This window comes from Botryllus schlosseri, chromosome 16 (assembly GCF_051294905.1).
Source record: "Botryllus schlosseri isolate E-star chromosome 16, Bs_hap1, whole genome shotgun sequence".
In the NCBI taxonomy this organism is placed as follows: Eukaryota; Metazoa; Chordata; class Ascidiacea; order Stolidobranchia; family Styelidae; genus Botryllus; species Botryllus schlosseri.
This window is the reverse complement of record NC_137251.1, coordinates 21364488-21390785: the sequence shown is the minus strand read 5'-3', so window position 1 is coordinate 21390785 and position 26298 is coordinate 21364488. Positions and strand designations below refer to the sequence as shown.

General features: G+C 40.1%; 3 protein-coding genes across 3 annotated transcripts in view; 2 read left to right on the top strand and 1 right to left on the bottom strand.

Annotated features, from left to right (window-relative positions):
• LOC145459356 (uncharacterized) overlaps positions 1-11050 on the top strand; it is a 155737-nt gene extending 144687 nt beyond the window's left edge. The window contains exon 2 of the mRNA XM_080338006.1: positions 9051-11050. Within this exon, the coding sequence (XP_080194132.1) occupies positions 9065-10999 (1935 nt within the window). The 5' untranslated portion in view covers positions 9051-9064 and the 3' untranslated portion in view covers positions 11000-11050. The remainder of the gene's footprint in view (positions 1-9050) is intronic.
• Positions 4084-9051, top strand: LOC145459363 (zinc finger protein ubi-d4-like). The gene has a single exon (XM_080338016.1). The coding sequence runs from the start codon at positions 4781-4783 to the stop codon at positions 5957-5959; it is 1179 nt and encodes a 392-aa protein (XP_080194142.1). The 5' UTR covers positions 4084-4780; the 3' UTR covers positions 5960-9051.
• Positions 11051-15857: 4807 nt separating the features above from the next.
• LOC145459361 (calreticulin-like) overlaps positions 15858-26298 on the bottom strand; it is a 283057-nt gene continuing 272616 nt past the window's right edge. The window contains exons 2-9 of the mRNA XM_080338012.1: positions 24917-25028; positions 24423-24549; positions 21518-21696; positions 20312-20622; positions 19546-19618; positions 18835-19019; positions 17684-17884; positions 15858-16366 (exon numbers count right to left, since the gene is read on the bottom strand). Coding sequence (XP_080194138.1) covers positions 16286-16366; positions 17684-17884; positions 18835-19019; positions 19546-19618; positions 20312-20622; positions 21518-21696; positions 24423-24549; positions 24917-24995 — 1236 coding nt within the window. The 5' untranslated portion in view covers positions 24996-25028 and the 3' untranslated portion in view covers positions 15858-16285. The remainder of the gene's footprint in view (positions 16367-17683; positions 17885-18834; positions 19020-19545; positions 19619-20311; positions 20623-21517; positions 21697-24422; positions 24550-24916; positions 25029-26298) is intronic.

Sequence of the window (26298 nt, the reverse complement as noted above, 5' to 3'; positions counted from 1 at the left end):
GCTGATGATACTCACCTCCTCTCTTCCGCATCTTCGACGGCAGAGCTGGATGCCCTGACTGGTGACCAAATGCCCAAAGTCCATGAGTGGACGGCCCAGAACAACCTTTGCATAAACGCCTCGAAATCGCAATTGCTGACAGTAAATTCAAAAAATAACCTAACCGTTAATATCGCTGGTCAGCCCGTTTCCAACACAGATAATGCCAAATATCTCGGAGTTTTACTGGACTCGAACATGTCCTGGAAGAGTCATATTCAGTCCCTAGAAACTAAATTATCACCGAAGTGCGGCCTGTTCTACAGCCTTAAGCGCTTCATGCCAGCATGGGTTCTTCTGATACTCTTCAAATCCTTAATCCAATCGAAGTTACATTATGGCATCCTCTGTTGGGGGGCTGCCAGTAAAACTGCACTCAAGCCACTGCAGAAACTACAGCACAAAGTACTCCGAATCATAGCTAGGGCCCCAAAGGGACCTGGCTGCCCATCCAATAAGTCGCTGCTGAAGAGATTCGGCGTCCTAAACATAGAAGATATGCGGAAACTAGAAATCGCCAAGTTCATGTATCAGTTTCACTGCGGTCGTTGCCCCGAATATTTCAATGACTTCTTTACCTCTGAATCAAAAGCGCACAAGTACAACACACGCGCGTCCACGTCGTCCAAATATCATATGATCGACCGAAAAGATCATCGCTCCATCAAATATGCCGGACCTGATGTATGGAACAGTATCCCGCCGGCCATCCGACAGTCGACGAGCATGTCCACATTCAAGTCGAAATACAAGCAATTACTACTAAATAAATACAGTCCATCCTCAAGATTACCGGACCACGACTGACCTATCGATCTCGCTTCCCATGACATGCCGCCCTATTTCTTGTCGCATTCTTTTTCTATACTATCTTCTTTACCTTCATTCAGTGTGCATGCCTCCCCTTTACATCGCCTAGGCCAAGGTGGGTGTCAGATTCCATAGACAACCTAGTCGCTTCGACATCTTCCTTTCTTTCATTGTATCGCATTTTTGTGGTGTATTGAACTGATAAAATTGCTAATAAACCAATGATGAAGTACATGTGTAAATGGGGAAATGGCGATTATATAATATCTTCGTATCGACGGTTTTAGGCGTATGATAAGCTTGCCAAAGAGTCCGGAAGTGCTGTCAATTAGCGAGTCTCGGCAACAGTTTTCGCGGCTAAGAACGGCTCGGTTTTGAGATATATCAGCAGCTGTTTATTTTAACCATCGTAATGTTTTATTTATCGAGTACAAAATTTCAAATCTCTGTCCGTACGTACACTACTACTACACACGCCTACTGCTCGCTAAGAAGCAGCGACAAAACTGCGTTTAACTAAGCATAAGCAAACATCAATACATAAGTTACTATTTGAAGCTACACAGAGTGGTGATTATTATCTTGCTGCAAGTTAATAGCGTCTGGAGTGTAACCTGGTATAGCATGTTCTTACAATCACACAACAATGTACATCGAATATCGATATTACAACGTGTAGGTAGATGCTTCTTGCGCAATGACGAGCACAGCTAATAATTCTGACGTAAGCAGAGGCGTTTGAAAATCAGACGTTTGCGCTATCAATAACCTGGTATAATATCTCTTCCTTGTTCACGAATGTTCGGTTATGGGTCGGCAACCTTTTGCTAGTCACGGGCCATATTTCGAATGCACAACATTTTGGCGGGGGAATTTTTCTTAATACAATATTTATCGCTTACGTCGGTCGGTATATTATCCTACAATGCCGCGATCTCAATCATACAAATCACAAAAAGAGCAAAACACATGTTTTTATTTACACTTCAACAACGCAGGATAAATGTGACACTTGGTGCAGCTTGCTTTGTGAAAGGTTTTCAACTTCTGGTTACAAGTCAGATAAAGCAAGAATCAGACCATATTCTAAATGGGCGTTGGAATACGTGATCTTAGCTTGCTCTTCGTGAATTTCATTGTTGAAAACAAAAGTCGATGCTATTTCTTTTGCATTGCTGGTCAAGCTGGGATGAAGACCCATTTCAAGAACGTAGCCTACTCTGTGTCAAATCATTCAGCGATATGCTCTTTGTATGAAATTTGTCATTCAATTCAACTGCGTCGCATTTCAAATGGGCCCATTTGAAATTTTCTGGCAATGGTTTTGGCGTCCACATTAAAAAGAGTACTGAGTATAGTCAGAATTTATTTTGTACATAACGAATGTCGGAAAACCGGGGGGAATTTCAGTAAATAAATTTCGTATATCACAGTTACTAATGTATAGTGCTGCTACTATAGGCTTACTCTCCTGCAGTATAGGAAAGTGAGCATAATTTTCTTTGTACTGTTGACATTCCCATAGTCGCAGTTTTGTTTCGAATGCGTTTCAACATCTCATGTATTTAGTTGTTTCCCCCTGAAGTTGCAAATTCAATTTGTTTAGATGTGACGTTAAATGTACCAGGAAAGCTAGATTAGATACCCATTTTCGATAGCAAGATTATGAGCCGGCGGTGTTTGTATATTCAAGGAAAGTTGCTATTTCATTTCTCAGTTCATACACTGCAAGTGCAAGCATAGCTTCTCGACTTAATGTGCAAACATGGCAGATATACAAGACATCGCCATATTGATGCTCTGCTTCTAGTGATATCTGAGGTAGGCTAACTGTCCGTGATACAGTTTGTGAGACAAAATCAGCTTTCATCATTGTGTCCAAAACACTATTCAGGTTTGTTGTCTTGGCGTAAAATGTCTTCTGGTGAATTAAACTACAGATGACTAACCTACGGATGCTAGTTATCTATAATGCAACTAGTCGACTGCATTCGCACCAGTTTTATGGCGTAGGATACGACGTAGGATACTTTATATCGGAGCATTCTTTACAAGCAGTGCTGCACTGCAGATTGGAACTCATTACGAAACGGCGGGCCGTATTCTCGGGGTAACTAAATACTGTTGATTTCTGGTTGTAAACGTTTCGGAAATTTGTTGTAGAAGTCATCAGAGATTCACCTATGCTAGATGTCAATGCTGTACAGAGCATTTAGAATGATATCGTCAGAATTACGCAGAAATCCATCGGTAACGTAGCCGTATTACGGTACTCAACTCTGATCATATGTACTTAAATTTATGCATTTGAAGTAAAGCGATTGGTTTATATTCTGGTAAGAGTATTTGTTAGTTTAAGCAGTACTATTTGTCTGTTGTAGAGCCTGATTTTGGATGAAGATATGACTGAAGCAGCCGGGGCCCGCAAGGATCAGGATATACTGTCTGCTGGCGTGCTGCTATAAAACAAATGTCGTTGAACACATCGGAAGTATCTTTTGGGAGAACCTGCCATCAAGACTAAGCAAAGCAGTGCACTTTATTGTTGCCTTATACAATGCCGATTTTATTAGCACTACTTCGCAACTGCGATTGAACTGGATTTGACAAATCACACGCGATTTTGATAAATAGTTGATATCACATATATGCGCTATTTAGAATCTTCATTCAGACTCTAATCCTTGCTGCTCTTCATTCGCTTAAATCTCCAGAAAAATTCACAAGAAAATCGCGACTCAAGTCTGACTCGAGTCATGATAGCCCTGTCATCTACCTCTACCTCACTAGCGATGATGTGAGCAAGACCGAACTGTCACGTTTTAGGTCTTCTGAGAACCAATAACTGATACGAGGTACAGTACTTCCAATATGACCCTAATGTATAATATCTTTACCGCATATAATAACTATGCAAAATACGGGTAAAAACCACTTTCACACAGTGTTCAGTGAATATAAAACAAATTCTCTTGGCTATCGTCATTCAGACTCATCCATGCTGCTTTACGTTCGCTTAAATCTCGTTGCCCATCACCGGATATCCCGACAGCGACTCACAGAAAGAGGGTACTGGCGAGAATCGAACCAGGGTCTCCTGCGCAGAAAAAATATCAGGTTTAGGGGAAGCACAGCTCGATATCATGTGAAACACGTTACATAGTCACATGTTCAATAGGAACATTGTTGATCGGTATCATGGGGAGCACTGGCTCTCTCTGATCGTAAAACGAAGAAGCGCCGAATTTTCAAAAGTATGAATGTAGGCTAACATGTATTTTCGGGAGCTTGTATATATTTCGTTTCACTCAACAGTCAACATCATGCCTGCTGCGATATCTTAGTAACCATTGCCATTGGTGTGATTACGAATAAAAGTGTTGAATGTATAGTGCTGGGTAAGTCATATTTATTTTGCGGTAGTGTGGATCATATATTGTTGCACATGCAGGCATGTTGACAAATTGAAAGACAACAAGGGGCGTCAAAGTTTAGCTTAACACCTAATGCAATAACAATATCTTGTAGACATATAGTTGTTAGTATTGAAAAGTGTAGTGGTGGTCTATTCTAGTCAGACAAATTAAGTCTGAAATCATCAAAATGACTTCGAAGAAACGAGGCAAAGATTTTGGAACCTTTTGGGTTCGCTTTCACAAAATGAACAACCAATCTTTATCATAATGGCATTGAACGAAGTACTTTGCAATGATGGTAGGTGGACTTTCTGGCGTAACGTTTGCAGATTCTGAAGTTTTACAGTTCAGTTTATTATTAATAATTTCATCAGATTAACGCTGATACTGATTGATATTTGATTACAGTACAGCACGTATAGTGACTGCTGATTTGGTATTAGTAAACAGCTACAAGTAAGGTGTTATCAGATAGCCTAAGTCAACATCACAACATCAAGCGCTCTGAATCAATCATGGCTACTGGAGTTCCCGTGGTCTACTATAAAGAAGCAATGGAGCAATGCCACTCCTTCAATTCCCGTCTCATGGCCGAGAGAAGGGTCCGACTTCCCTACCTTGACTCTCAAACTGGAGTGGCTCAAAACAACTGCAATTTGATGTTCGAAAGGTGGCAAAGAAGCCCCGGACTCGAAGACGGCCAGGTGTACTCGTATCCGAACAAGCGCTGGAAAAAAAGACCCAGAACTTCCGGAACTGCGGCTACACTTTTGGAAACACCGTTCTGTCCATCTGGTGGGAATAAAACTACCGGAAATGTAGTGCCTGTCGTAGAAAATATCCCACACGCTCTGTTAAATGAGAATTCGAACAGTTCTTCGAGTCTGCCTGTGGAATATGACGTAATCGGCGATTTTCACGATTCCGCCTCTGTTGAATACTTTGACGAAGATGATGATTATTACGACGATGATTCTAGAAAACGTAAAACAGGACGTAGAGCTCGTGGCCGCGTCAGAGGTCTTAGACGGCTCGATAAAGAAGACGAGAAAGACAAACCGTACCAATGCACATACTGCGGAAAGAGATACAAAAATAAACCAGGATTAAATCACCACGTGCAACGCTCTCACCAAGATGAAGAGGATATTGACGAGGATTATAATCCAAGGATATCAGCGCCCGCGTCTGGAATCTTGGATCAAGATTCAAATGCTGTAATCGCGTCTAAATCAGGAGGGGCTGCGTCTACGTCTGGTAGTGTAGCGGGATCTAATGCCGGTGAAGATTTTGAAGAAGATGAGAGACCGTCCAGGAGTCGTAGAAAAAAGCAGACTGTGAGTAGCGCTTATTGCGATTTCTGTCTAGGAGACGCGGATGAAAATAAGAAAACGGGCGGACCAGAGGAATTGGTATCGTGCGCTGATTGTGGAAGATCGGGCCACCCCACTTGCCTTCAATTCACGGATATCATGACCATGAACGTGAAGAAGTACAAATGGCAATGCATCGAGTGTAAGTCGTGCCATTTGTGTGGTACGTCGGATAATGATGATCAGCTGCTGTTTTGTGATGATTGCGACCGCGGATATCACATGTATTGCCTCACCCCGCCCATGTCTGAACCGCCTGAAGGCAGCTGGATATGCTCTCTGTGCGAGGCTGATAAGAAAGAGAGAGAAGCGGCCGAGTAGATGGATGTAATGGACACGTTGACAACTTTAATTCAATTGATCGTTTTTAACGCTACGGTGCCCAATGAGATAAAATTAGGGCTGGGCACAATTATTTGAGTATTCGAATCCTAATCGATATTATTTGTGGTGATTTGAGTCGAGTAATGAGAGATGATATTTTACGCTTTACGCTTCTATCCATTGAGGGGTAATTCTTCAACGAGAATTACATAGTTCAAGATATCTCTATTGGTTGCATTACAGCATCCAAAACACAGTACCAAGCTACACAGGAGGGCTGTTCAAAAATAGCTTTTTTGTCCGGATTCCAGGGATTCACTGATCAAATTGTTAGGTTGCCTAGAAGAACGCTGCACAATTCCAACCAGTAGAATTTACATTTTTGAATTTGATATAATTTTTTTTTCAGTTTCACTGTCAACCCCATGAAATTGTTGAGTTATCTACAAAAACGATGCAAAACAAACTTGAGACAATTCCAACCCGTAGAAGCGAAGTTCTTTGAGTTTATCATCAATTTTAGCTGGGATTTTCCACAGCAATGCTATTTTTGGATATCCACTAGTTTCGACTCCAATAACTTCACTGCCACCGGTTGGAAGTAAGCAGAAATTGTTATGCATCATTGTTCTTTTAGGCAAGTTAACAATTTCATGGGGTTAACAGTCAAATTTTAAAAAAATTCCAATTTATGATGTATTCAAAATTTCAATTGGCTCTGCGGCCTCTCCTACCTCTTGCTGTGCAGCATTTTCCGAGGCAACCTAACAATTCAATCAGTGAATCCGGACGATGAAAGTTATTTTTCAACAATCGTACTACGCACGTTAGTGGAAATGACTTTGTAGCTATTGATCAATCTACGGAAATGGTTCTCAATCAGGGGTCTGCGAAACCTCCAAATTTGCAAAATGGTTGGCATTATTTTTAATTGGAGAAATCACAAACCAGTTTCGCTTCATAACTGCTAAAAACTCAGGACTCGCATCGACAGAATGGCCGTCTGAGATGAGAAATTCTACTGTTCAAACTCATTTCAATTGCCAATAACATACTGATTCATACATATTGCTGATTTCCGAGACATAACCGTGGATTTCAAGAAATGCAACTACAGAATTCGCTTGAAAATAATGAGACTGCCCAATTTCTATATTAATAGTGTGATGTTATTTTCATAAAAAGTCATGTTGTTGCTGTTTATGACTAGCCTACAGTTAATATTTACGCAAGACATATGGTAATTGAGCTAAATTTGGACTGAAACGGGGGATCCATGAAGACCAAAATGTTGAGCACCACTGATCTTCAGCATTGTCACAAAGTGCAATTGATTAGTTGTGGTCGGAAAATACGGAATAATCTGTAATGTAATGTAGAACTGGTATTATTTTTGTGTGGTCGCAAAAAGGATATGTTTTTCACCTTTAAAGGACATTGCTGTTATGACTTATATACTCGACGCAAAGCTTGATGCTCAATTTGTAATCGAATCAGTCTGACACTCGATCACGCCCAGCCCTGATAATAATGCACCATTTCATCTTTTTCTTAATCTCATGAGCGTTTTGTTGTAATAGCAACCAACTGGTAAAATTGATGTTGACTGTCTGCATATTAACTTGAAGTTGGATCCATGATCCATGGATAACGTAGATTACTGGTTTACAAACTGGTGATCAACTGCAAATTTATGCGGCTATGTATTTTGTGAAGTAATGAGATGCTACTGTCTACAAAGTTTTGAATTGCAATTATTCATTTTTTTCTTGTGCTTTTAAAAAACTCTGAACATCATCTCAGACAAAGTTGTGCTGATATTGCAATGAGGTTATCCCATCTACTCCAGATAGATTGATTTCCTGCTGCTATATCAGATTCACATTCTACATGAGGGTCTGCCATTCCATGCCTGGCATGTCACCCTTGATTTTCAATCATAAGTCAGTGAATTTATTTATGTTGAAGTGTCACAATGAAATGTCATTATGCGTTTACAGTGCATGTAATATGAAAACAGACTCAAACTGTTGTGTAATGGTTTAATGCTTGACGTATGGTCCTCCCGAATTTGGTCAATGAAAAACAAATACATTTTCTTACAAATATCATTGCACATTGAACACTAGTCGATATAATGAGCTTTAAGAGTCTGTCAATTGGAGCGCTTTTTCATATTTGCTTGTGAAGTAACCTAGCTACTTTCAGTGTCTCCTCGAAAGGGCTTGGCTAATAATTTCTACTTATTTTATTGATATGGGTGAAGTAACAGCTTACAGCTACAGTCACTCACTTCTTTTAATATACTATGTAACATTAGGGTTACCATATGTTCTCCTTGAAGCGGATTTGTCCTCTTTTTTGACATTTTTGGAAGTGTCCTCGGAGGACGGCCAAATGTAACCGTAAGTCCTCATTTTTTAAGAAATCGAAAATATCGTCCGAGGACCCCCAAATGTCATCCTTTTGGTAATTCGTAATCCTTGATAGCATTGAGAGCCAGGCGATTGTATACAGACAACTAAAAAATGCCACAAATGACCCTAAATCTGAATTCAACAGCAGTGACGGAAAGGTTCATTAAAAAAATGATGAATGAGCCGAGTCGAGTTGGGAAAACAACCTTTTTTGTTAATCAATCCAATAATATTTCTGTGAAAAATTTTGAACTACCCTTTTTCTGGTCCGCTACTATATCCTTTGTGACTTGTAAGAAGTGTGCTCTTTCACGGATCTCAAAAAATATGGTAACACTCTGTAACATGTTGAGGATTGAGAGGCAATAATTATTATAATATGCCGGATTTGTGAAACACGTATGAATTAATGAAATCTATATGGTTTTTTGAATGTGGAAGAATTTACAAAAATCCACACCTTGTGATGCGTTTAGGGACTGTAAAACTCGGGATTAGGATTGATTTTTCAGATATTTTACACCCAACTATACCCAGCTGACCCAAGTGCCTCTTTTGAGAACGCGTTGTGTTGGATGCAGTGATATTATGGTACTGAATATTTTGTTGCGAGATTGATTGAATGACAGCAATACTTCACTATTTAATCATGTTAACTCTCTTTCAATCAGATTCATATTATGAAATGTGGATTTTGGAGGATTTGAGTAAAGGGACCGTGTATGTGTTGCCATGCAATAAGGCGATTTCCGTTGGAAGAAAAAGTGTAGACGTCGTTATATCTGGAGATTCCTCAGTTAGCCGGAACCACGCCACTATTCGTATAGTTCATTCAGCGGAAGACGTTAAGAAAGCAAATGGTGTTGGTGAAGTCAAACTTGAAGATTCGTCAAAGTTTGGAACTACGGTGAAAAAAGGTTCTAATCGACCTGCCGACATCAAAGTAAAGCAATGCTGTGAGCTAAAACCAAACGATCGGATTGAATTTGGCGTGCAAGGCAGTGTTTTCAAACTCAGTAAAAGAAACTTCAACGTCGCTTCTTCCATGTTAGATAGCGCGACGAAGGCAGATTTGCAAGAAGCACTGAAGTGTATTGGTGGGAATTTCATAAATAACTGGCACTGTGATGTAACCCATCTTGTCGTGCAAGGTTTCAAGTTGAACGTGAAAGCGGTCAGGGCGTTAGTGAACCAATGTCACATCGTCACCCCTGCTTTTTTGCTGAATCTGAAACAAGAAATCGCGGCCAATTTGGACAAAGTGGTAATTGAACCCGGTAAATATCTCCCCGCATTTGACGAGCCTTCGTTGTCTGTGGCGAATAGCTGTTTACTCCTCAATGTTGGTAGAAAGAGTGTTTTCAGTGGTAAAAAATTCGTATTCTTGGATGAAAAACAATTCAAACGAATGGGCCCTGTTGTGTCGTCAGGCGGGGGTGATGTTCTGCAAACGGTTGATGTTGACAAGTTGGTTTCAGCAAGCAACACATGTTTCGTCAAGCCTAGCAAATCTACTGAAGTAAAATTGATCGTGTCTACTGCTGAGGTAGCGGGGATTCAAAATCAGTTGTCACGTGCAGGAAGGAGAATGATCGAAGAATATGAGATTGGACTTGCAGTGCTATACTGCGATTCTTCCGTGTACTGTAATTCCATGTTTGATCTCAACTCGCAAAACGCATACACGCAGGCAACCGTGGCGGAATCGGAAAATGAAAGTCTGGCCACGCAGACTCTCGGTCATGGTGATGTGCCTGCGATCAAAAAAGAATCGAATCGACAGGATCAGAAATATCCAGAGGTGCTGCAGCCTAGTGGCTCGTTAAAATTGCCGCAATATTCAGAGTGCGAAACTCTCGAGAAAGAAGAAATGGAGGTTGATAGTAAAGATGAGGTCAAGACTGCCTTCGCAGGGCATGCTGTGGTAAGCAACAGTTTGCGTCAAGAAACTTTCGATTTGAAAGAACCTTCACTGCCAATAACCGCACGTGTGTCTACAGAAATACACTCTGTCTCTTCAATTCCCCAAAGAAATAAGTTACCTGGTTCTGACGTTCAAAAAACTTCCGATATTAAAGAATATTCACTGCCAACAACGAGACTGTTGTCTACAGTAATGGACTCCGTCACCTCTATTCCGCAAAATAATAAGTCACCTCGTACTGATATTAAAGTGTCATCCAGTAGCGTTCCAAGTTGTACTGCTAAAGAAGACACATCTGCCCAAACATCGGATAGCCATGATCTTTTCGAGAAGCACGAACGTAGTTCATCTACAACAAAGGTTTCCGAAGAACAAGTGCAACCCTTTGTTACATTCGCAACCCGACAAGCGTCTCCCTCTTTAGTAGTCGAAAAAGGACTGCTAGCGAGACGGAAAAGGCCGCACGAGCCGGACATTGTCATCGGTGTGAAAAATTTCAAAAGATTCCGTAAAGTCTGGCCCACTTATATGTCGGTTCATATGTCATGTTCGACTGTGCCGTCGTGTCCAATGGTCCCGCGGATCATCGGTGGCAGTGATTTGTTTGTGAATGGGGAAGTGGAAGATACCCAATTTTCATCTCAAACGCGACATTTCGCCGAGTCCCAAGATTCTAACCCGTTTCTGTGCAGTTAGTTTCATTTTCTTGCTTGTTTAATAAAAATATTTCGTTCTTTTTTGGACCTATCAATGGTTAAGAATTCTGTGTATATAATGAATAGTGAGTAGTGCCTAGCACCATGATGTACTCGAATCTGATTTGAGTCAATAAGTGAGGGAAGAATTTTTCAAGTACTGAAATCATACCCTCATTTCCACCAACAAGGATTTTAGTTTCAATACAATTTTCCACTGTGGATGTCCTGAAACCTCGGTAGGTTGTATCGCAGTACACGGAACATGATCGTGTTGCAAATCTATGCGCAGCACATTAATGGAAATGACAAATCAGTTGAGTCGTGATCAACCCACAGCAACGTCTCAAAGTGCAAACCACACTACTGTGATTTCGTCAAATGGTACGGGTACTTGAAAATGCGAACAGAAACTGCTAAAAGTGAGGAAAATTAGTATATTATAAACGCGAACCATTCGATGTCACCGAACAGAGTTATAAAAAGTGGGTTTAACAAGACTTCAACTGGAAACTCAGCAGTCAACACATTGACTTGGACTCGACCCTCTGCTCGCTGACTTGGACTTGACTCAATGGTGAATTGAAAATGACTCGACCTGCCTCGAATCAAAACTATAAAAGTGAGATTAACTTGTGACTCGGAGCCTTCTGAATTGGTTACAACCCTGGTGAGGCTAGCCAATTATATTATATGCGTGTAATACAACGTATACATTATTCATTCACTTCAATTCATGATCGGGAAGCTATTACGTAGTCGTACGTTGATTCAATAAATTTGCAAGTCGTGGAGACAGAAACAAAAAGAGTTCTCCGTGTGATCTTCGAATACGCCTGAACTAGACAGGCATCGTAGTACGTCAGCCAACGAGCCGTCCAGGCGTGGACGCCGGTCCATCAAGGGAAAGATATACGCAACGAATGCTACAAGTAGCCTTCTGGAGTCAGATTACACAAGTATAACATCAACAAACATTCGCTCTGCGTTAAACCAATATTCATTTATCTACATTCGCACATTAAATCGAAAGACTTAATATTGAATCGAAAAATTTAGGATGAGATGACTCGAAGGTATTTAACTGATTCCACCACTGGTTCGGTCGGCAGACACCTCATTAGTTGTTAGGCTCCATCTGCTTGTGTACATAAACTTTCATCTGCTTTTGTCAGTCAGTCTCATTGATATGATCTACGCCAGTCATGGTGGCGCTGCGTATGTATCCTATACGAGTTACGAGTAGGTTTTGAACTACTTAACGAATCCTTGGCAACGTCTGTTATGCAACCATAGTAAACCAAGGAAGACAGGGCATAAGTATTATTGTCCATTAACGTATTATAAAGTCATCTTCAAATCAATTCCTTTGGATCGAAAACTCAGGGACTAAAAAGAAGTTTCATATCCACTCTACCAAGGAATAGCTACCTTTTGTGGCCCACTTGCCCTGTACCAGTGATGAGCGGATAGTGCTTTTCGAGACTCCGAATCCCTCCGACAACTTTAGTATCTGAGGAAAACTCCCTCCGACTGCGAAGAGCGCAATCCCAGACTCCGAGATACTCCAAAGAATCTCCTCAAGTATCCGAAACATCAGACACTGTTCAACGCTAGATCACTAGGTTATAATCATCATCATCATTGGTTTATTAGCAATTTCATCAGTTCAATACACCACAAAAATGCGATACAATGAAAAGACAGGAAGATGTCGAAGCGACAAGGAGTAGTCTATGGAATCTGACACCCACCTTGGCCTAGGCCAGAGATCTCAAACTGAGATCTGCTCGCGGGCCAGATTTCCAGTTTTGACGACGCCGCGGGCCGCAGCATTTATAGGGGTATTCTATGTCTTATTTTGCGGGAATGAATTCCTATTGAAAGTGAGCCGATCCAGCAGACTGACAGTAAACACCCATCGTCAAAATGTAATTTTACTCTTGTATCAATTTAGGCCTGGCACGAATAGAATCATCACATTTATAACTATTTGAATAGAATTGTTGTTGCACTTGATATATATTAATTATAAGTAGGGCGATTTTTTTTTGACATGTCAAAAAAAGTCAAAATAAGGTCAAAATTTTAGCGTTAGGTCAAAAAATGTCAAAATTGACAAAATTTTTCGCAACCTGCATTTTATTTGTATCGTAGATTTTGCGAAATCGGTGATCTTATCGCTTGACATTTTACAGTTTGTAGCCTACTTTATAAGCCTACCGTGGCAGACGGCGCATTGTCTGCTCATTGTGAATCATAAACAGTCAAATGAAACAAATAGGTTGACACGGTGTTATGCTCAGCGTACCGCAATAATCTAAGTGAAGCAAGACTGCGTGGTATTGCATGGTTCTTACAAAAGTTGAGATGTACATCATTGTCAGAATGAAGCAACACGGTGTGTCACCAGCAGTGTACGCACGCACAACTTCAGTGCCAGCCAATAGCTGCTACAGTTCAACGTTCTTTCTCCATTCTTCTTGCTGTTGTTGTTTGTATATTCATGGTGTTGTCGACTACAATGGTCATTTACACCAGGCCGATATTCCTTATTTTCGATTCCGTATCCGCCGAGTATTTGCCGACTTGTAGCACGGCCCACTTCTATGCTTTTTGTAAGACACCGCTTACGTGGATGAGATGGTGAGGAGGAGCCTAGATAAACCTTCAACACTTGGATAGAAATACTGGAGTCGACCTCGGTCGGACTATAACCTAAAACCCATTGGAGTTGTAGCTGTGGATTATTCCACTACGCTATCTCGCCTTCGCCAAATCTTCATCCTTGGCAAGCTAGTTAGTAAAGACAGACACTTTTTACCCGAGAATCAGGGATATCTAGAACTAGATATCCCTGCCGAGAATGCAGGAAAGTATCTTTCGTTGTACTACAACAAATGTTAATTATTTTCACCATAGTACATCATGTACTGGAATTCATGATAGGGCCAAATTTTGTTAAAATAATATTTCTTCATGTAAAAATTTGTCAGTTTTTGAGTCAAACAAGTTTTTCAGGGAAAACTACTTCGTAAGGACAGACAATTCAAACCAGAAATGAGGATAAGTAGCAAAATTCTAACATTTTTTGGGAAAACACCTAATTTGCATACGTTAGGTCAAAATTTGGTCAAAATTTAGTTTTTTAAGGTCAAAAAATGTCAAAATTTAGATTTTTTAGGTCAAAATCTTTCGTTTTTTAGGTCAAAAAAAAATCGCCCTAATTATAAGATATAGACACCATATGGCGGAAAAATGTATGATACCATCATAAAAGCTATCGGGTTATTATTTTTCAGCTACTATGAATATTTTGAATTTAACAAATTGATAATAGAGAGTGATCTGATATCAAAACATTTTTAAGTTGAGCATTGTAATTCCAATCCATGTTTCGGGTATACTTCTGATAAGTAGGCTATTACTCTCATCGCCAAATATAAATATAAAAATATAAATATAATATAAATATATTAATGAATATGTTCTAGTGATTGAAATGTCGGAACGCCGAACGGCCCATTACTGTTACATCGTTGGAGAGGCCCACTACGGCACTCGATACCTTTAAGTGGCCTTGATAACATGGTTTAGTGACTAAAGATGTAACTAACAGATCGCTAATGGTTGCCATAACAACTTGCTTAGTTAGCGAAATACGAAGCTGCGACCTTCTGATCTATTACTACTCCCCTGATACTCGATTAGTTTGTTGCGTCCATGGTTCTAACAAATTCACGGCATTCCGAGTCACTCCAAGTTCACTCGAGTCATTTTCATTTTGCCATCGAGTTAGCCCGAGTCTGAGTAATTTAGGAAAGGTCACGTTTAAGTTCAACTCACAAATTTCAGTCTAAGGGTCAGAATTTGTCATCATGAATTGGAAATGTGGCGAAATAGTGAATCTTCCACTGCATGGTAGCGTTTGCAATTGATGTGATAGTGAAGTTTGATGAATAGTTTGAGGCTTTCGGAGCAATTTAAGAGGGAATTTTCACTTTATAACCCGAAAAGATATATGTGACACTTATATATTGTCAAATTAATAAAAATCTAAAATGCCGTCGCGGGCCGCACAAAATACTCTGGCGGGCCGCATGCGGCCCGCGTGTTTGAGACCTCTGGCCTAGGCGATGTAAAGAGGAGGCATGCACACTGAATGAAAGTAAAGAAGATAGTATAGAAAAAGAATGCGACAAGAAATAGGGCGGCATGTCATGGGAAGCGAGATCGATAGGTCAGTCGCGGTCCGGTAATCTTGAGGATGTAATAGCTCATGGGCAATCATACCATTTTAACCATATCATTAGAGTAACAAGGATCATGGTACACTTAATAATGTGTTTTACTAAATAAATGTGGTCATATGGCTGGCCTTATAGTATTGTCTACTCTCCAGTCCCCAATTGCAGTGCAGATGGCTGATTTTTATGCACCTGGCAATCATTTTTTCATGTTACACGTCATAATACAACTTTACAAGGTGTTAACTGTCTGTGTTTTGGTTTGTAATCAATAGTGTCTCCTGGTCAGAGCTATCCAAATATATCGGGGACAAAAGTTGCAACACTGCGAAAATCTCTGAAAAAAAATATCCGTAGTAGCCTAAACTCCAACTCAGCTCCGACTTCCACAAAATCGGCAAAACTCCACTCCGAATAGACTCCGATGCTCAACACTGCCCTGTACTGCACCTAATGGCTCGAGTGTTAGCAAGCCGCGAGCATCCTTGCTACCATAGGGTTTATGCCTCAAGATTCATAAAAGGATGCACAAGAACTTTTTCACACCAATTTAAACGAAAACTCTATCCCAACCTTCAAATGAACCGCAAATCGCAAAGAAACAGACACAACTTCAACCAGAAGATTTCTTGCACTTAAAACAAGTCCAGATGCTTACATAGACTCAAAATCATAGGGCAGGCAAGCTACAAGATCTACCATCTACTACATCCCTGTTGACATAAACGTACGTCCGTGCGAATCCAAAATTGCTTCATAACGATGACAAGGGTACGTACACTTTTCAGCCTTCTACTGCATTCGTGAAGGGTGCGGGAAGTAAAATTAACAACCAAAACGTGTAAAAAGAGAACTGACAGGACCTGGATCGGAGCGCAATTTCAAATGAAGATTGGGTCGTAGAAAGAATGCTCATGATGATAACAAAAAGCTTTGGGGCGATGATGTCGCATAAATAACTAGCAATCAACCAGTACAGGAAACAGTGTGCCGTGATGTTGAGAAATCTGCATCATCGTCGCCAGTACGGGAAAGTGGATTTACAATTCATCTTTGCCTTGCTTCTCTTCTTCGTCTTCCTCCTCGTCTGGTGTTTCCTCTTCTTCCTCTTCAGGCTCCTCCTGCGTTAAAAAAAAATCATTTGTAAGCTTCAAGTTTGGTTCTATAACGAATCTTAATATACATTATATTCATTATGTAAATGGATTATACAATTAATTTTTTAGAGCTGCCGGTACAGAGGAGGATCCAGAAAAGGCACCAATTTAAGGCTTGGTTGGACTTGACAAACATGAAACGGGATTTCTAGTTTAGTTAGATTAGGATTTTGATTTCAGCAGAACCGGATTAAGGATTTGTAAGAGTTTTTACCTGTACCACAAGGCAATGTGAAGTGAGGGTCACGAATCGAAGAAGATATAAAAACTGTGAACTACCGATCCATATGACTTCATGAACACGAGAAGATTGATGTTGCATGAAATTGGTTGTAACCAGAGGAGGTAAGGTTGTGTCTGCTTGTTATGCTTCCAAGACTATTCATATTTTACCAGCAAAACCGACTTTGAAGACTTTGGATTTTTAAAATTGGAAAGTAGTTTCGGGTTTAAGTGGTTGGCATCGCATCCGAGTGAAATTGCCACAAGAACCGAAATAAAATATCATACGTCACCAGGGTTGACTCGAGTCATTTTATCAAAATACGGAAATGACTCGAGTCAATCCGTGTACTCGACTTGGACTCGAGTCATTGTGCATGACTCGAACAAGTCAAATGACTCGATAGTCAGATGGCCAGGACCGACATTTCATTGTAATTTCAAAGAATAGTAGAGTAACCACACTATCGGGATTTCGTCTATTGGTACTGGTACTTGAAAATGCGACCAGAAAGTGCTAAAATGAGGAAAATTAGAATATTATAAATGCAAACCATTCGATAACACCAAACATAGTTATAAAAAGTGGATTTAACAAGACTTGAACTGGAAACTGGTCAGTCAACACAATGACTTCGACTCGACTCGAGTCATAATACCGCGACTCGGACTCGACCCTCAGCTCATCGACTTGGACTCGGTGGTGAATTGAAAATGACTCGACTTGGCTCGAGTCAAAACTATAAAAGTGAGATCGACTTGCGACTCGGAGCCTTGTGACTTGGTTACAACCCTGCACGGAACTCAGCTGAAAAGATTTTAAAAGATTGCACTTATCCGTACTCATTTTGCATTGGTTGTGAAAATGCACCGTGCAACCTGATTAACTGCTAAAATACAATCCCTCGGCCTAATCTACTTTTTGTAACTACTTACTTTATAGACCTTCATATTTCTACTTGAAACATAAGTAGCTTGACCATTATCTGACCAAAGATATAACCGGTTTGAATCGATCAAGAAATTTGTCATCAACAGAAAAAATCATTATCAACATACAATTTCATCCTCTTCTTCATCCTCTTCTTCTTCGTCATCCTCAGCTTCTGCATCGGCCGCTTTCCGTTCCTCTTCTTCCTTTGCTTCCTTCATCTTCTTCTCGCCAGCCACGGTCTCCTTCATGATCTTGTCGCACTCTTCCTTGGCCAGGGCCACGTCGTCCGTCATCAGGAAGTTGTCAAAGACGGTGCCGGATTTTACCTGGAAAATTTAGACGTTCTCAAAAATAGGATTTCTAAAAATGTGGATAAGGACCTAAAACTAGAAAATTACAACGAATATTTTTCGCAAATCAATGCGACTTCTGGTGACATATTGCAAAACAAATCAGGATTATCGTATAACCCAGTAAGATGATAAAATCCAACAAGAGTCGCATTTCAGAGACCACAAAATCTAGCCTCCATGATTCGATACCTGATGAGATTCAGGCGTAGAGTATTACACATTGTGAGTTATTTTCAGAGGATGGATACAATATACAGTATAAATATGTACCTTCACAAGACTACGTACGAAGTAATAATTCTGGTTCTAAATTACATTCAAGAGCTGGTTCTACATGACAATCAAGAAGATTCAGTAGTTTTTCAACCATACTTTATGCACATTGTGGCAATGCTATGGGTTTATCACGAATTCAAACGTGTAGTGGTGGCATTTTCTTACATAATTTGTGTGATGTGACAAGGCCAATCTAGAGTTGCAAGGCATCCACCATGAAAAATAAAACAATAATAATCGTTGAGTTGAAACAACAGATTATCATACAGTACTCAAAATAACGGACTCGCTACTCTAGTCATTCTGATTAGCCCTAATAACGAGGTAACGATACTCTTGAATCCATTATAAGGTTTCACATTACTAATACACTACATGCATTTCCGACATGCGCCCAAATCGCGTGGGAAACAGCAAGACGCCTTCAGCAAATATCAAATTACGGCGCTGGCTCAGGAATCAGTAAGAATCAGAGCGGGGCTTCAGGCCTAGATACAATGGCAGATGTATTTCCGCCAACCATCAACCGATACATAGAATCTACAACAACTGCTTCCCTCACACTAAGCCTTTATGCAGAGGATGTGACACACGACAGGAAGTACCACACAACATGGCAGCAGAAAAAGCAGTGAACTCGCACTGACTTGCCACAGATCGAGACCGATCGCTCCAAAGTCTTGGTACATGTACAGTTGATCGTCGGCGACGTAATCCGGATTGGGAATCATGGGATGAACCCACTTGCCCTTGTAGTCAGGGTTGTCGACCATCGGAGCGGACCATTCGCCTTTGTATTCGGGGTTATCAATCATCGGCGGCTCCCATTCACCTAAACAAATATTTTGTATCAAGTCAAGTCTGCCAACTCCAATTTCACAAACGGTAAACCAACTATGCCAATCCGATACTTGATTATGAGACACTGGGACAGGAGGCAATGTTCTTACACTTGATAGTAAATGGTTAGTCAAAAGCCAAGTAATATTCTTCATGTGAATGCTAAGAAACTGTTAACCTATAACACTGACGAATTGATCTTAGATATCAACCCACAAAGGAAACAACACACAATGTATAAATCTCTTTAAACTTGAATAGGCTTTTGGATGCACAAAACTTCAGCATCATAAAGAATGAAGATCACTACTTTTGATAGTGTTTTGTTGTTATTCGTAACTATTTATAGCAATATTTGTCCGTTATACCATGTCTGAAAGTTGCAGCATGCCGTAATCATTTCTTCGCAAAAATCATCTTTATTCAGAATTTGGTTAACCACATTTACCGATAAAAGCTTCGAGTGAATAAATTTAGCACGATCCACATATTGTTTCTTGCATTATTTTCAAACTCACCGTCCATGTCTTCGTCCCAATCTTCTGGCATCTTGGCGTCAGGGTCAACGATGTGTTCGGGCTGATCCCAATCCTGTACACAACACAGCAATGCAGATTGGTGGCTTGACAATTCTACTTTAAATGAGTGGCCGCACCCAAACTTTCCAAATCACAAAGCATGCCAAGCACAGCAAGAATATGTACCTTCGATTTCAAAACCCAACACTTTTGACAGAAGGTTATCACCTAATTGACACAGCACAAATGAGAATGCCAATGAGCATGTTAATCAGACCCGTGCAAACCCCCAATTTAGTTGGTTGATGGTCAACTAACGAACATTCTCAAGAGTATTTCAAGTTCTAGTTGTGTATTTTAGAATGCGAGTAATTCTGGTCGAGCATTTTATACATAATTTAGTTGTAGAACAACAAAAAAAACATGTGTCGCCGTCTGTCATGATAATGGTATTCTGTTGTGTGATGTTTTAGCAATTACTAGCTCAGAGGGGCTCAGAGTAACCACTACTAACAGTGGCGTAGCGAGCAGGTGGGTTTCGGAAATCTGCACCTCACCCATTTCAAAGGAGAAATCCTGTATTTTTGAAATGACAATTCTATATGCAATATTTCTTAGGCAATTGCGATTCAGTAGTTTGTATTAGGAGTTCATAGTTACATTTCTATTTCAAGTTGTGCATTTTGAAAATACAATAGTTAGTGCAATTCTGCTAGTAATCAGTCGCACATATTCAAATTTGATTTCGAGCGTACATATTCCTCACCTCTGGTTTCTCAGCTTTGGGGTCGGGGATCTTCTCCCGTTCATCCCATTCTTCCTGGGGAGGTTTCTTCTGGTCTGGGTCTTTGATTTCTTTCGCCTCAAGGAAGTCCCAATCCTCTTCCAAACTGCCCGACTGCGCTTTGCTGTTATCGATCAATACTTCGTAGGTGTTGTCGGGTTTCACGATGAGTGTGTATACGTGAGTTGTTTCATCATCTTTGCATCGAATGTCTTTCTTTATTAAAAGATTCTTTCCCTTGTATTGAAAAATAACGTGCACTTTCTTGGTCCCGGGACCACAAATGTCAGGTCCTGTAAATGTGTAACGAGACTTGTTAGTAAATATGACATATTAGAGATCAGACTTGTGCAAACCACCAACCTAGTTGTTTGAGGGTCAACAAACTTTTGTAGTAGTTCTAGTTGCAGATTTCAAAGTGTCAGAAGTTCTAGTTCCAGTTGTGCATTGTAAAAACAATTCAGTTGCCGAACAACTGGAAAAAATTTGTTGGTAGTTCGGCTATAATTGTAATACAGCTGATTTATTGTGTGATGTTAGCGTGACCATGGTGTCGGGTTACCAATTTTTGAAATTCGAGAGAGAGAACACTTTTTACGAGATTAACATACATTAGACATTATAATGGTATATCTTTAAAAGAATAGGTGATCATTCGTAGGCTGGCTAAAAAAGCACATTTCACTCCTAAAAACAGGATTCCGAGTCCAATTTTGGTTAGGTTCATTTTTTCAGCCGAACTTCCCATTAATAACTATACAAACCGTGCTCTTTTTTGTGTGAAATGACATTCTTGGGTTGTGCCGGTGTACTCGTTCAACAATCAACATAGTAGAATAGGATGAATCGCGAAAAAAAGAGGATATTTGGGTGTTTTCGAAGGAGGATTCCTCTTGAAAGAGGAAATATGGTATCGCTACATTACGAGCTCAGAGTCATCACTACTAACAGTGGAGTAGCCATTAGTGAATTTGGGGGTCGGAACCCCATCCTTTTGAAATGATGATTCAATCTCAATATTTGTTAGCTCAGTCTCAAATTTAGTTTGTCGTGTTTTAGTCGAGTTAATATTTTAAGGATCGTTGGTTCTAGTTCTTGTTGCTAGTTGTAAAAGAGTGAGTAGCTTCAGCTCCAGTTGCGCAATTTGAAAATCCAGTAATTTCTAGGAGTCTGTAGCACACTGCTTACCGAACATGATGTTATATTGAGAATCTCCGTGCATTTCTTTTCCTTTGAGATCCGACGGGAATACTTTTACGTAACCACCACCACAGTCGATATTTTGCTCGTGTTTGACAGAGAATTGAATAACAAGGTCTTTTCCCTCATTTGTGAATTTATCGAAGGACGACGAAATTGCATAGAATCTGAAAAATAGAGCGAGAATTTATAATGCATGTAGGCTATTTTGTACAGATGGATAGCCTATACACTAGAGATTTTGATATAAAATAGGATCCATGCAAACAATACCACCAAGGTCTGCGGCACACTGTTCACTATCACCAACCCAACCAAGCTAGGCCAATATCCAATTCTTATTATCATAACATGCGACTAGTCCAAAACATTTAGGCACGGCTTCCAAAGGATTTAGGAATTATGAACAAAATTATACTTACTATAATCCATTTGCCACAAGAACTTTTCAGGATTATATGATACTTTCACATCCAGTCCACAGTTACAGAACTATTGAGTCTAGTTAACAAACAGAGCTTTTCTAACAACCATAGGCCTACCGCAATAGTCTTCAGTAATTGCTAGCAATCCAGAGTTATATTGGTGGCCCTGTATGGAATCGGTGTCCTGTGCTCACACTATATTTTATTTTTTAATTATTTTTTATTAAATTACTTCAAGTTGGAAAATCATCGCTGCTCACCTGATATATCAGGCAAAAAGGCCAGCGATCCCAATCGGGTTGGTGGCAACGTCACGCAGAAATTTGTTCAATTACTTGATTATTCTATGCAGAAAAGCTCTCATCACGCAGAATTTATATCAAAAATGAACCGAGATCCCATAGGGGCTAGCAATCACAACCTAGGACTATTTTTTCGAATGAATAGCTATTGGTTAAGTACGCAAATTGCACAATGGAACATCACTTTTAGGAGCATATAATTTACAAGTAAAGGCAGTTCAAATTGATTCGTGTTTGCAGAGGAGACGTCTGGTAAGGGTTCAATGATTTCTTCTACAGACGATATCATAACAGCATCCCTACTGGAATCTCGGTACGTTTTGCCTATAACATGTGAGCAGCGATGATTCTCCAAGTTGAAATAATTTATTAAATAATAATAAAAAATAAAACATAGTGTGAACACAGGACAACGATTCTATACAGCAGGGGTTCTCAACTTCCCTTGTATAACGGGCCGCATTTTAACAGCAAAAGACGCTGCGGGCCGCAGAACCATGTTACCTTGCATTCATGGGCTACTATTAAATTTAGGCTATTTTAGCCGATTTACCAGTCGTATACCGGCATTTAGTACATTTCTATGCATTATAAAGTAATAATGAACAGCGTTCGTAAGTTTGCAGCTGCTGCTTGTGAGAATGTGTATCTTCTAGCGGCGCATGTAAATCCCTTCACGGAGCGTGCATGACATTCGTTGTCAAGTCGGTATATGCAACTTCAAATCCTTCCACCAGAGAGCCGAACTCTTTGTTCCAATGCGTGGGCGAGCAAGTATAAAATTACTATAACTTTTGCGTTACAGAGACCATTATCACATTGAGCTCTGAGTGATATGAGAAGAAGTCTGTTGTTTGGGGGCATTTCTAAGCAAAACAATCAACATTTCTCCTTTCCGTTCATGCCTAGGGCACTGTACCAATAGTTACAGAAGTCAGCTTTGTCAAGTTGATATTTTTCGCTGGTCCCCTCCCCACGTTTGCCCAGCCAGTATTTCTCTGCATATATGTCCACTCCGATGAAATTCAACCAGATAATTAGTTATACAATGTCGGTGGATTCATCCAAGGCTGCGTAAAAGTAGTCTACGCGGCAACGTGTTTCAGAACAGGCGATAAAAGATTGACTGATATTGATGTTACTCGTCTGGTCAGGATTGAATCAGACGATTGCATCTTCGAAATTTGTCTGGTGATGTTGTCCTTGCTGCTAAGTTCCGGAAACAGCAAATATTCGCAAAGTATGTTACGATTTTATTGAAATCACACCTTCTATATCAGATTTCTTGGGTTTATCCATATTCGAAGCAATTGTAAACGATGCGTCTGTAACGTCGTCGGCAATCTCAACAACCGTTCGCAGTGAGTCAAACACTCTTTAAAAGTGTAGGCCTACTAAGTAGCGGGATTCTCTTGAACCAGAGTCCAGCCGAATAATGATTCAAAACAATAACAATCTGAATTCGAGCATATATCAAGAAACGAGAGCACATTGAAGCAGTGGTTCTCAAACATTTTTTAGTCACGCGCCCCCCCCCCCTTTTTGATGGGGAAAAATTTCGTGCCCCCTTATCGTCATATAACAAAATGCAACCAGAATGCTAGCAATACAAACGGCTAGTTTGATGGCACGGAAGGTTATAGCCGTTGATCAGAGATTTCTCAAATATGATATTCGGACTATACACAGAGAAATAACAGTGAATTAGGGATAAATTGCGCGCAGCGCGAAATTTTTTTCAGTTGACCGCACCTTCGCGCCCCTTCAGATGCTTCACGCACCAAAGAGGGCGCGTGCCCCCAGTTTGAGAACCACTGTTTTCAAGAATGAGTAATCAAACGAAACAGAGACGGTGAGATAATAGAGCTAAGTATCTAAATAAATTTGTAACAATACCGTGTCATTAGTAATTGCGTTTATAATGAAATATGTCGCGGGCCACAAAATATACGTCTGCGGGCCGCATGCGGCCCGCGGGTTGAGAACCCCTGCTATACAGGAACAGCATTAAAATTGATGCGGCGTGAAATTTTCTATCAGTTTTATCGCATTAAAATCAATTGTCCGAGATAATACAACAAACATAAGACTGAGCCTTTCCTAAAAAATTGCACACGTCTGCATGCACATACTGGAGTAGGCCTATAGCCTACTTCCAATACTCACTTTGCATCTTCACTAGTTTGCAGACCTTTGTCCTGTTCTTCGTCATTATAATATTTACCCGCCGTCAAAACCCATTTTCCATAATCTGATTTATGTTCGGATTGTGTCCACCTAGATTCCCAATCTCCTAAATAAAATATGACATGGATTGAATATTGAAATACAATATTTCACTAAATACCTAGGCTAGCAATCTAGCATTTAAAATGCATGAAAAATTTTTGCTACATATACACCACACCACACATAGCTAACGAATTCAATGTGTGAAATAGCTTGGAAAGGAAGGGTCGCTGTCCCATCCCCATTGCTATAAACGGTACCACCGTACCCGCAGACCAGTGCCGGTGGCAAATGAAGCATAGCCTACATCCACTCTTACCATAAATATACCATAAGCTGATAACATGTATAAAATCGCACTCTCAACATTAGTAAAAGTTACCCGAAAATCGTAAACTGCTTGGGGACAATGGTAGTAGCTCAATTCTTACCGTCGGTGAAATAATCCTTGAAGTAGACTTCTGCATTCACAGCAACCACTCCCAGTATTAATACCGCAAATAGCTTCATTATATATATGATTCAAAAATGACTAAACAATCTGCGAAGCATCAAGGAAATCTCGTATAAGACAATGCTACACAGAGTAAAAAAACAACTCTCTGAGCAGCACAAGCACAGTCTATATGAGTATCGGCACACTGCTGCACAAGCATTTCCGTACTGATTGCCACACGACACGTACAGATGTGGCACACGTCACGAATCGATATCTATCTGGCTTGCTATCATTGGTAGAAGCACCGGGTTTTCAGCCAATCAGCGTCTGCCACAGTTATACAACTTCGTCGCGGGGAGGCCTGCCTGCAAACCGTCATGTTTGCTTTGGTTCACTCTGTAGCGATTTTAAAGAGATTGGAATACGAGGCATTTCGTTCCCATTCGTGAGACAGGACATACTTATTGTGATATGTCACAGCATTTATGATGTCATTTCTATTTCACAGCATATTATATACGTCTTTGCGGACAGCTGAGTCGGATCATGGATCCGTTCGGTTGTACCATTTCATTCAGTCAGTAACATGCCGTCATTTGTTGAATATTTGTTAGATACAAAACAACAGAAGATTACGATATAATAAAAAAATACGGGTGTGTGAAAACGACTTAAAGAATAGGCTAGGACCTTATAACAGCAGTTTGTCAGCCCAGTCTTGTGCAAATATTATTAGGCTAACTGTAGGTTAGCGTTAGGGTATAATCTGCAAAAACTGCCCCTTTTCATGAAAACGCGCGAAATTGGTGGCCGACTTTTATTTTTTCAGGGCGAAATTGCTTGATGGGATTTCTGCAGCCATGTCAGACTTCGGGTTCGATTTTATATGGACGCGAAGTGCCGAAAATTCACTTTCCCAAATATGTAGCAGGCGAGCAGAGTAAAGACGAGTATAATATATCGCTTTTGACAATAGCGCCTTTGGGTATGAGAAAGATTTCTCAATGAAGATATTATATTTCCAGCCTATATTCCTTCATATTCAACATCTCTTTCTTAAAGTTTTTCTTAAATGGTGATATATTTATAGGATGCATTGCATAGCCTTCGCGGAAGACCAAATATTCGTTCAGTTATAAAAAAAAATACTACAAATACACACATCAAACTATATCCAACAGCAGAGAATAGGCTACTCTATACATTGAATGAACTACATGCATTCAACATAGTGTTAAAAGAATAAAACAATTAAAAACATTTAGAGTTCGGTTCGGTTCAGCTCATTATATATAGCAATTTTTATCAGTTCAATACCGCAAAAAAATGCGATACAATGAAAACATAGGAGGTGTCGAAATGACTTGTAGTAGT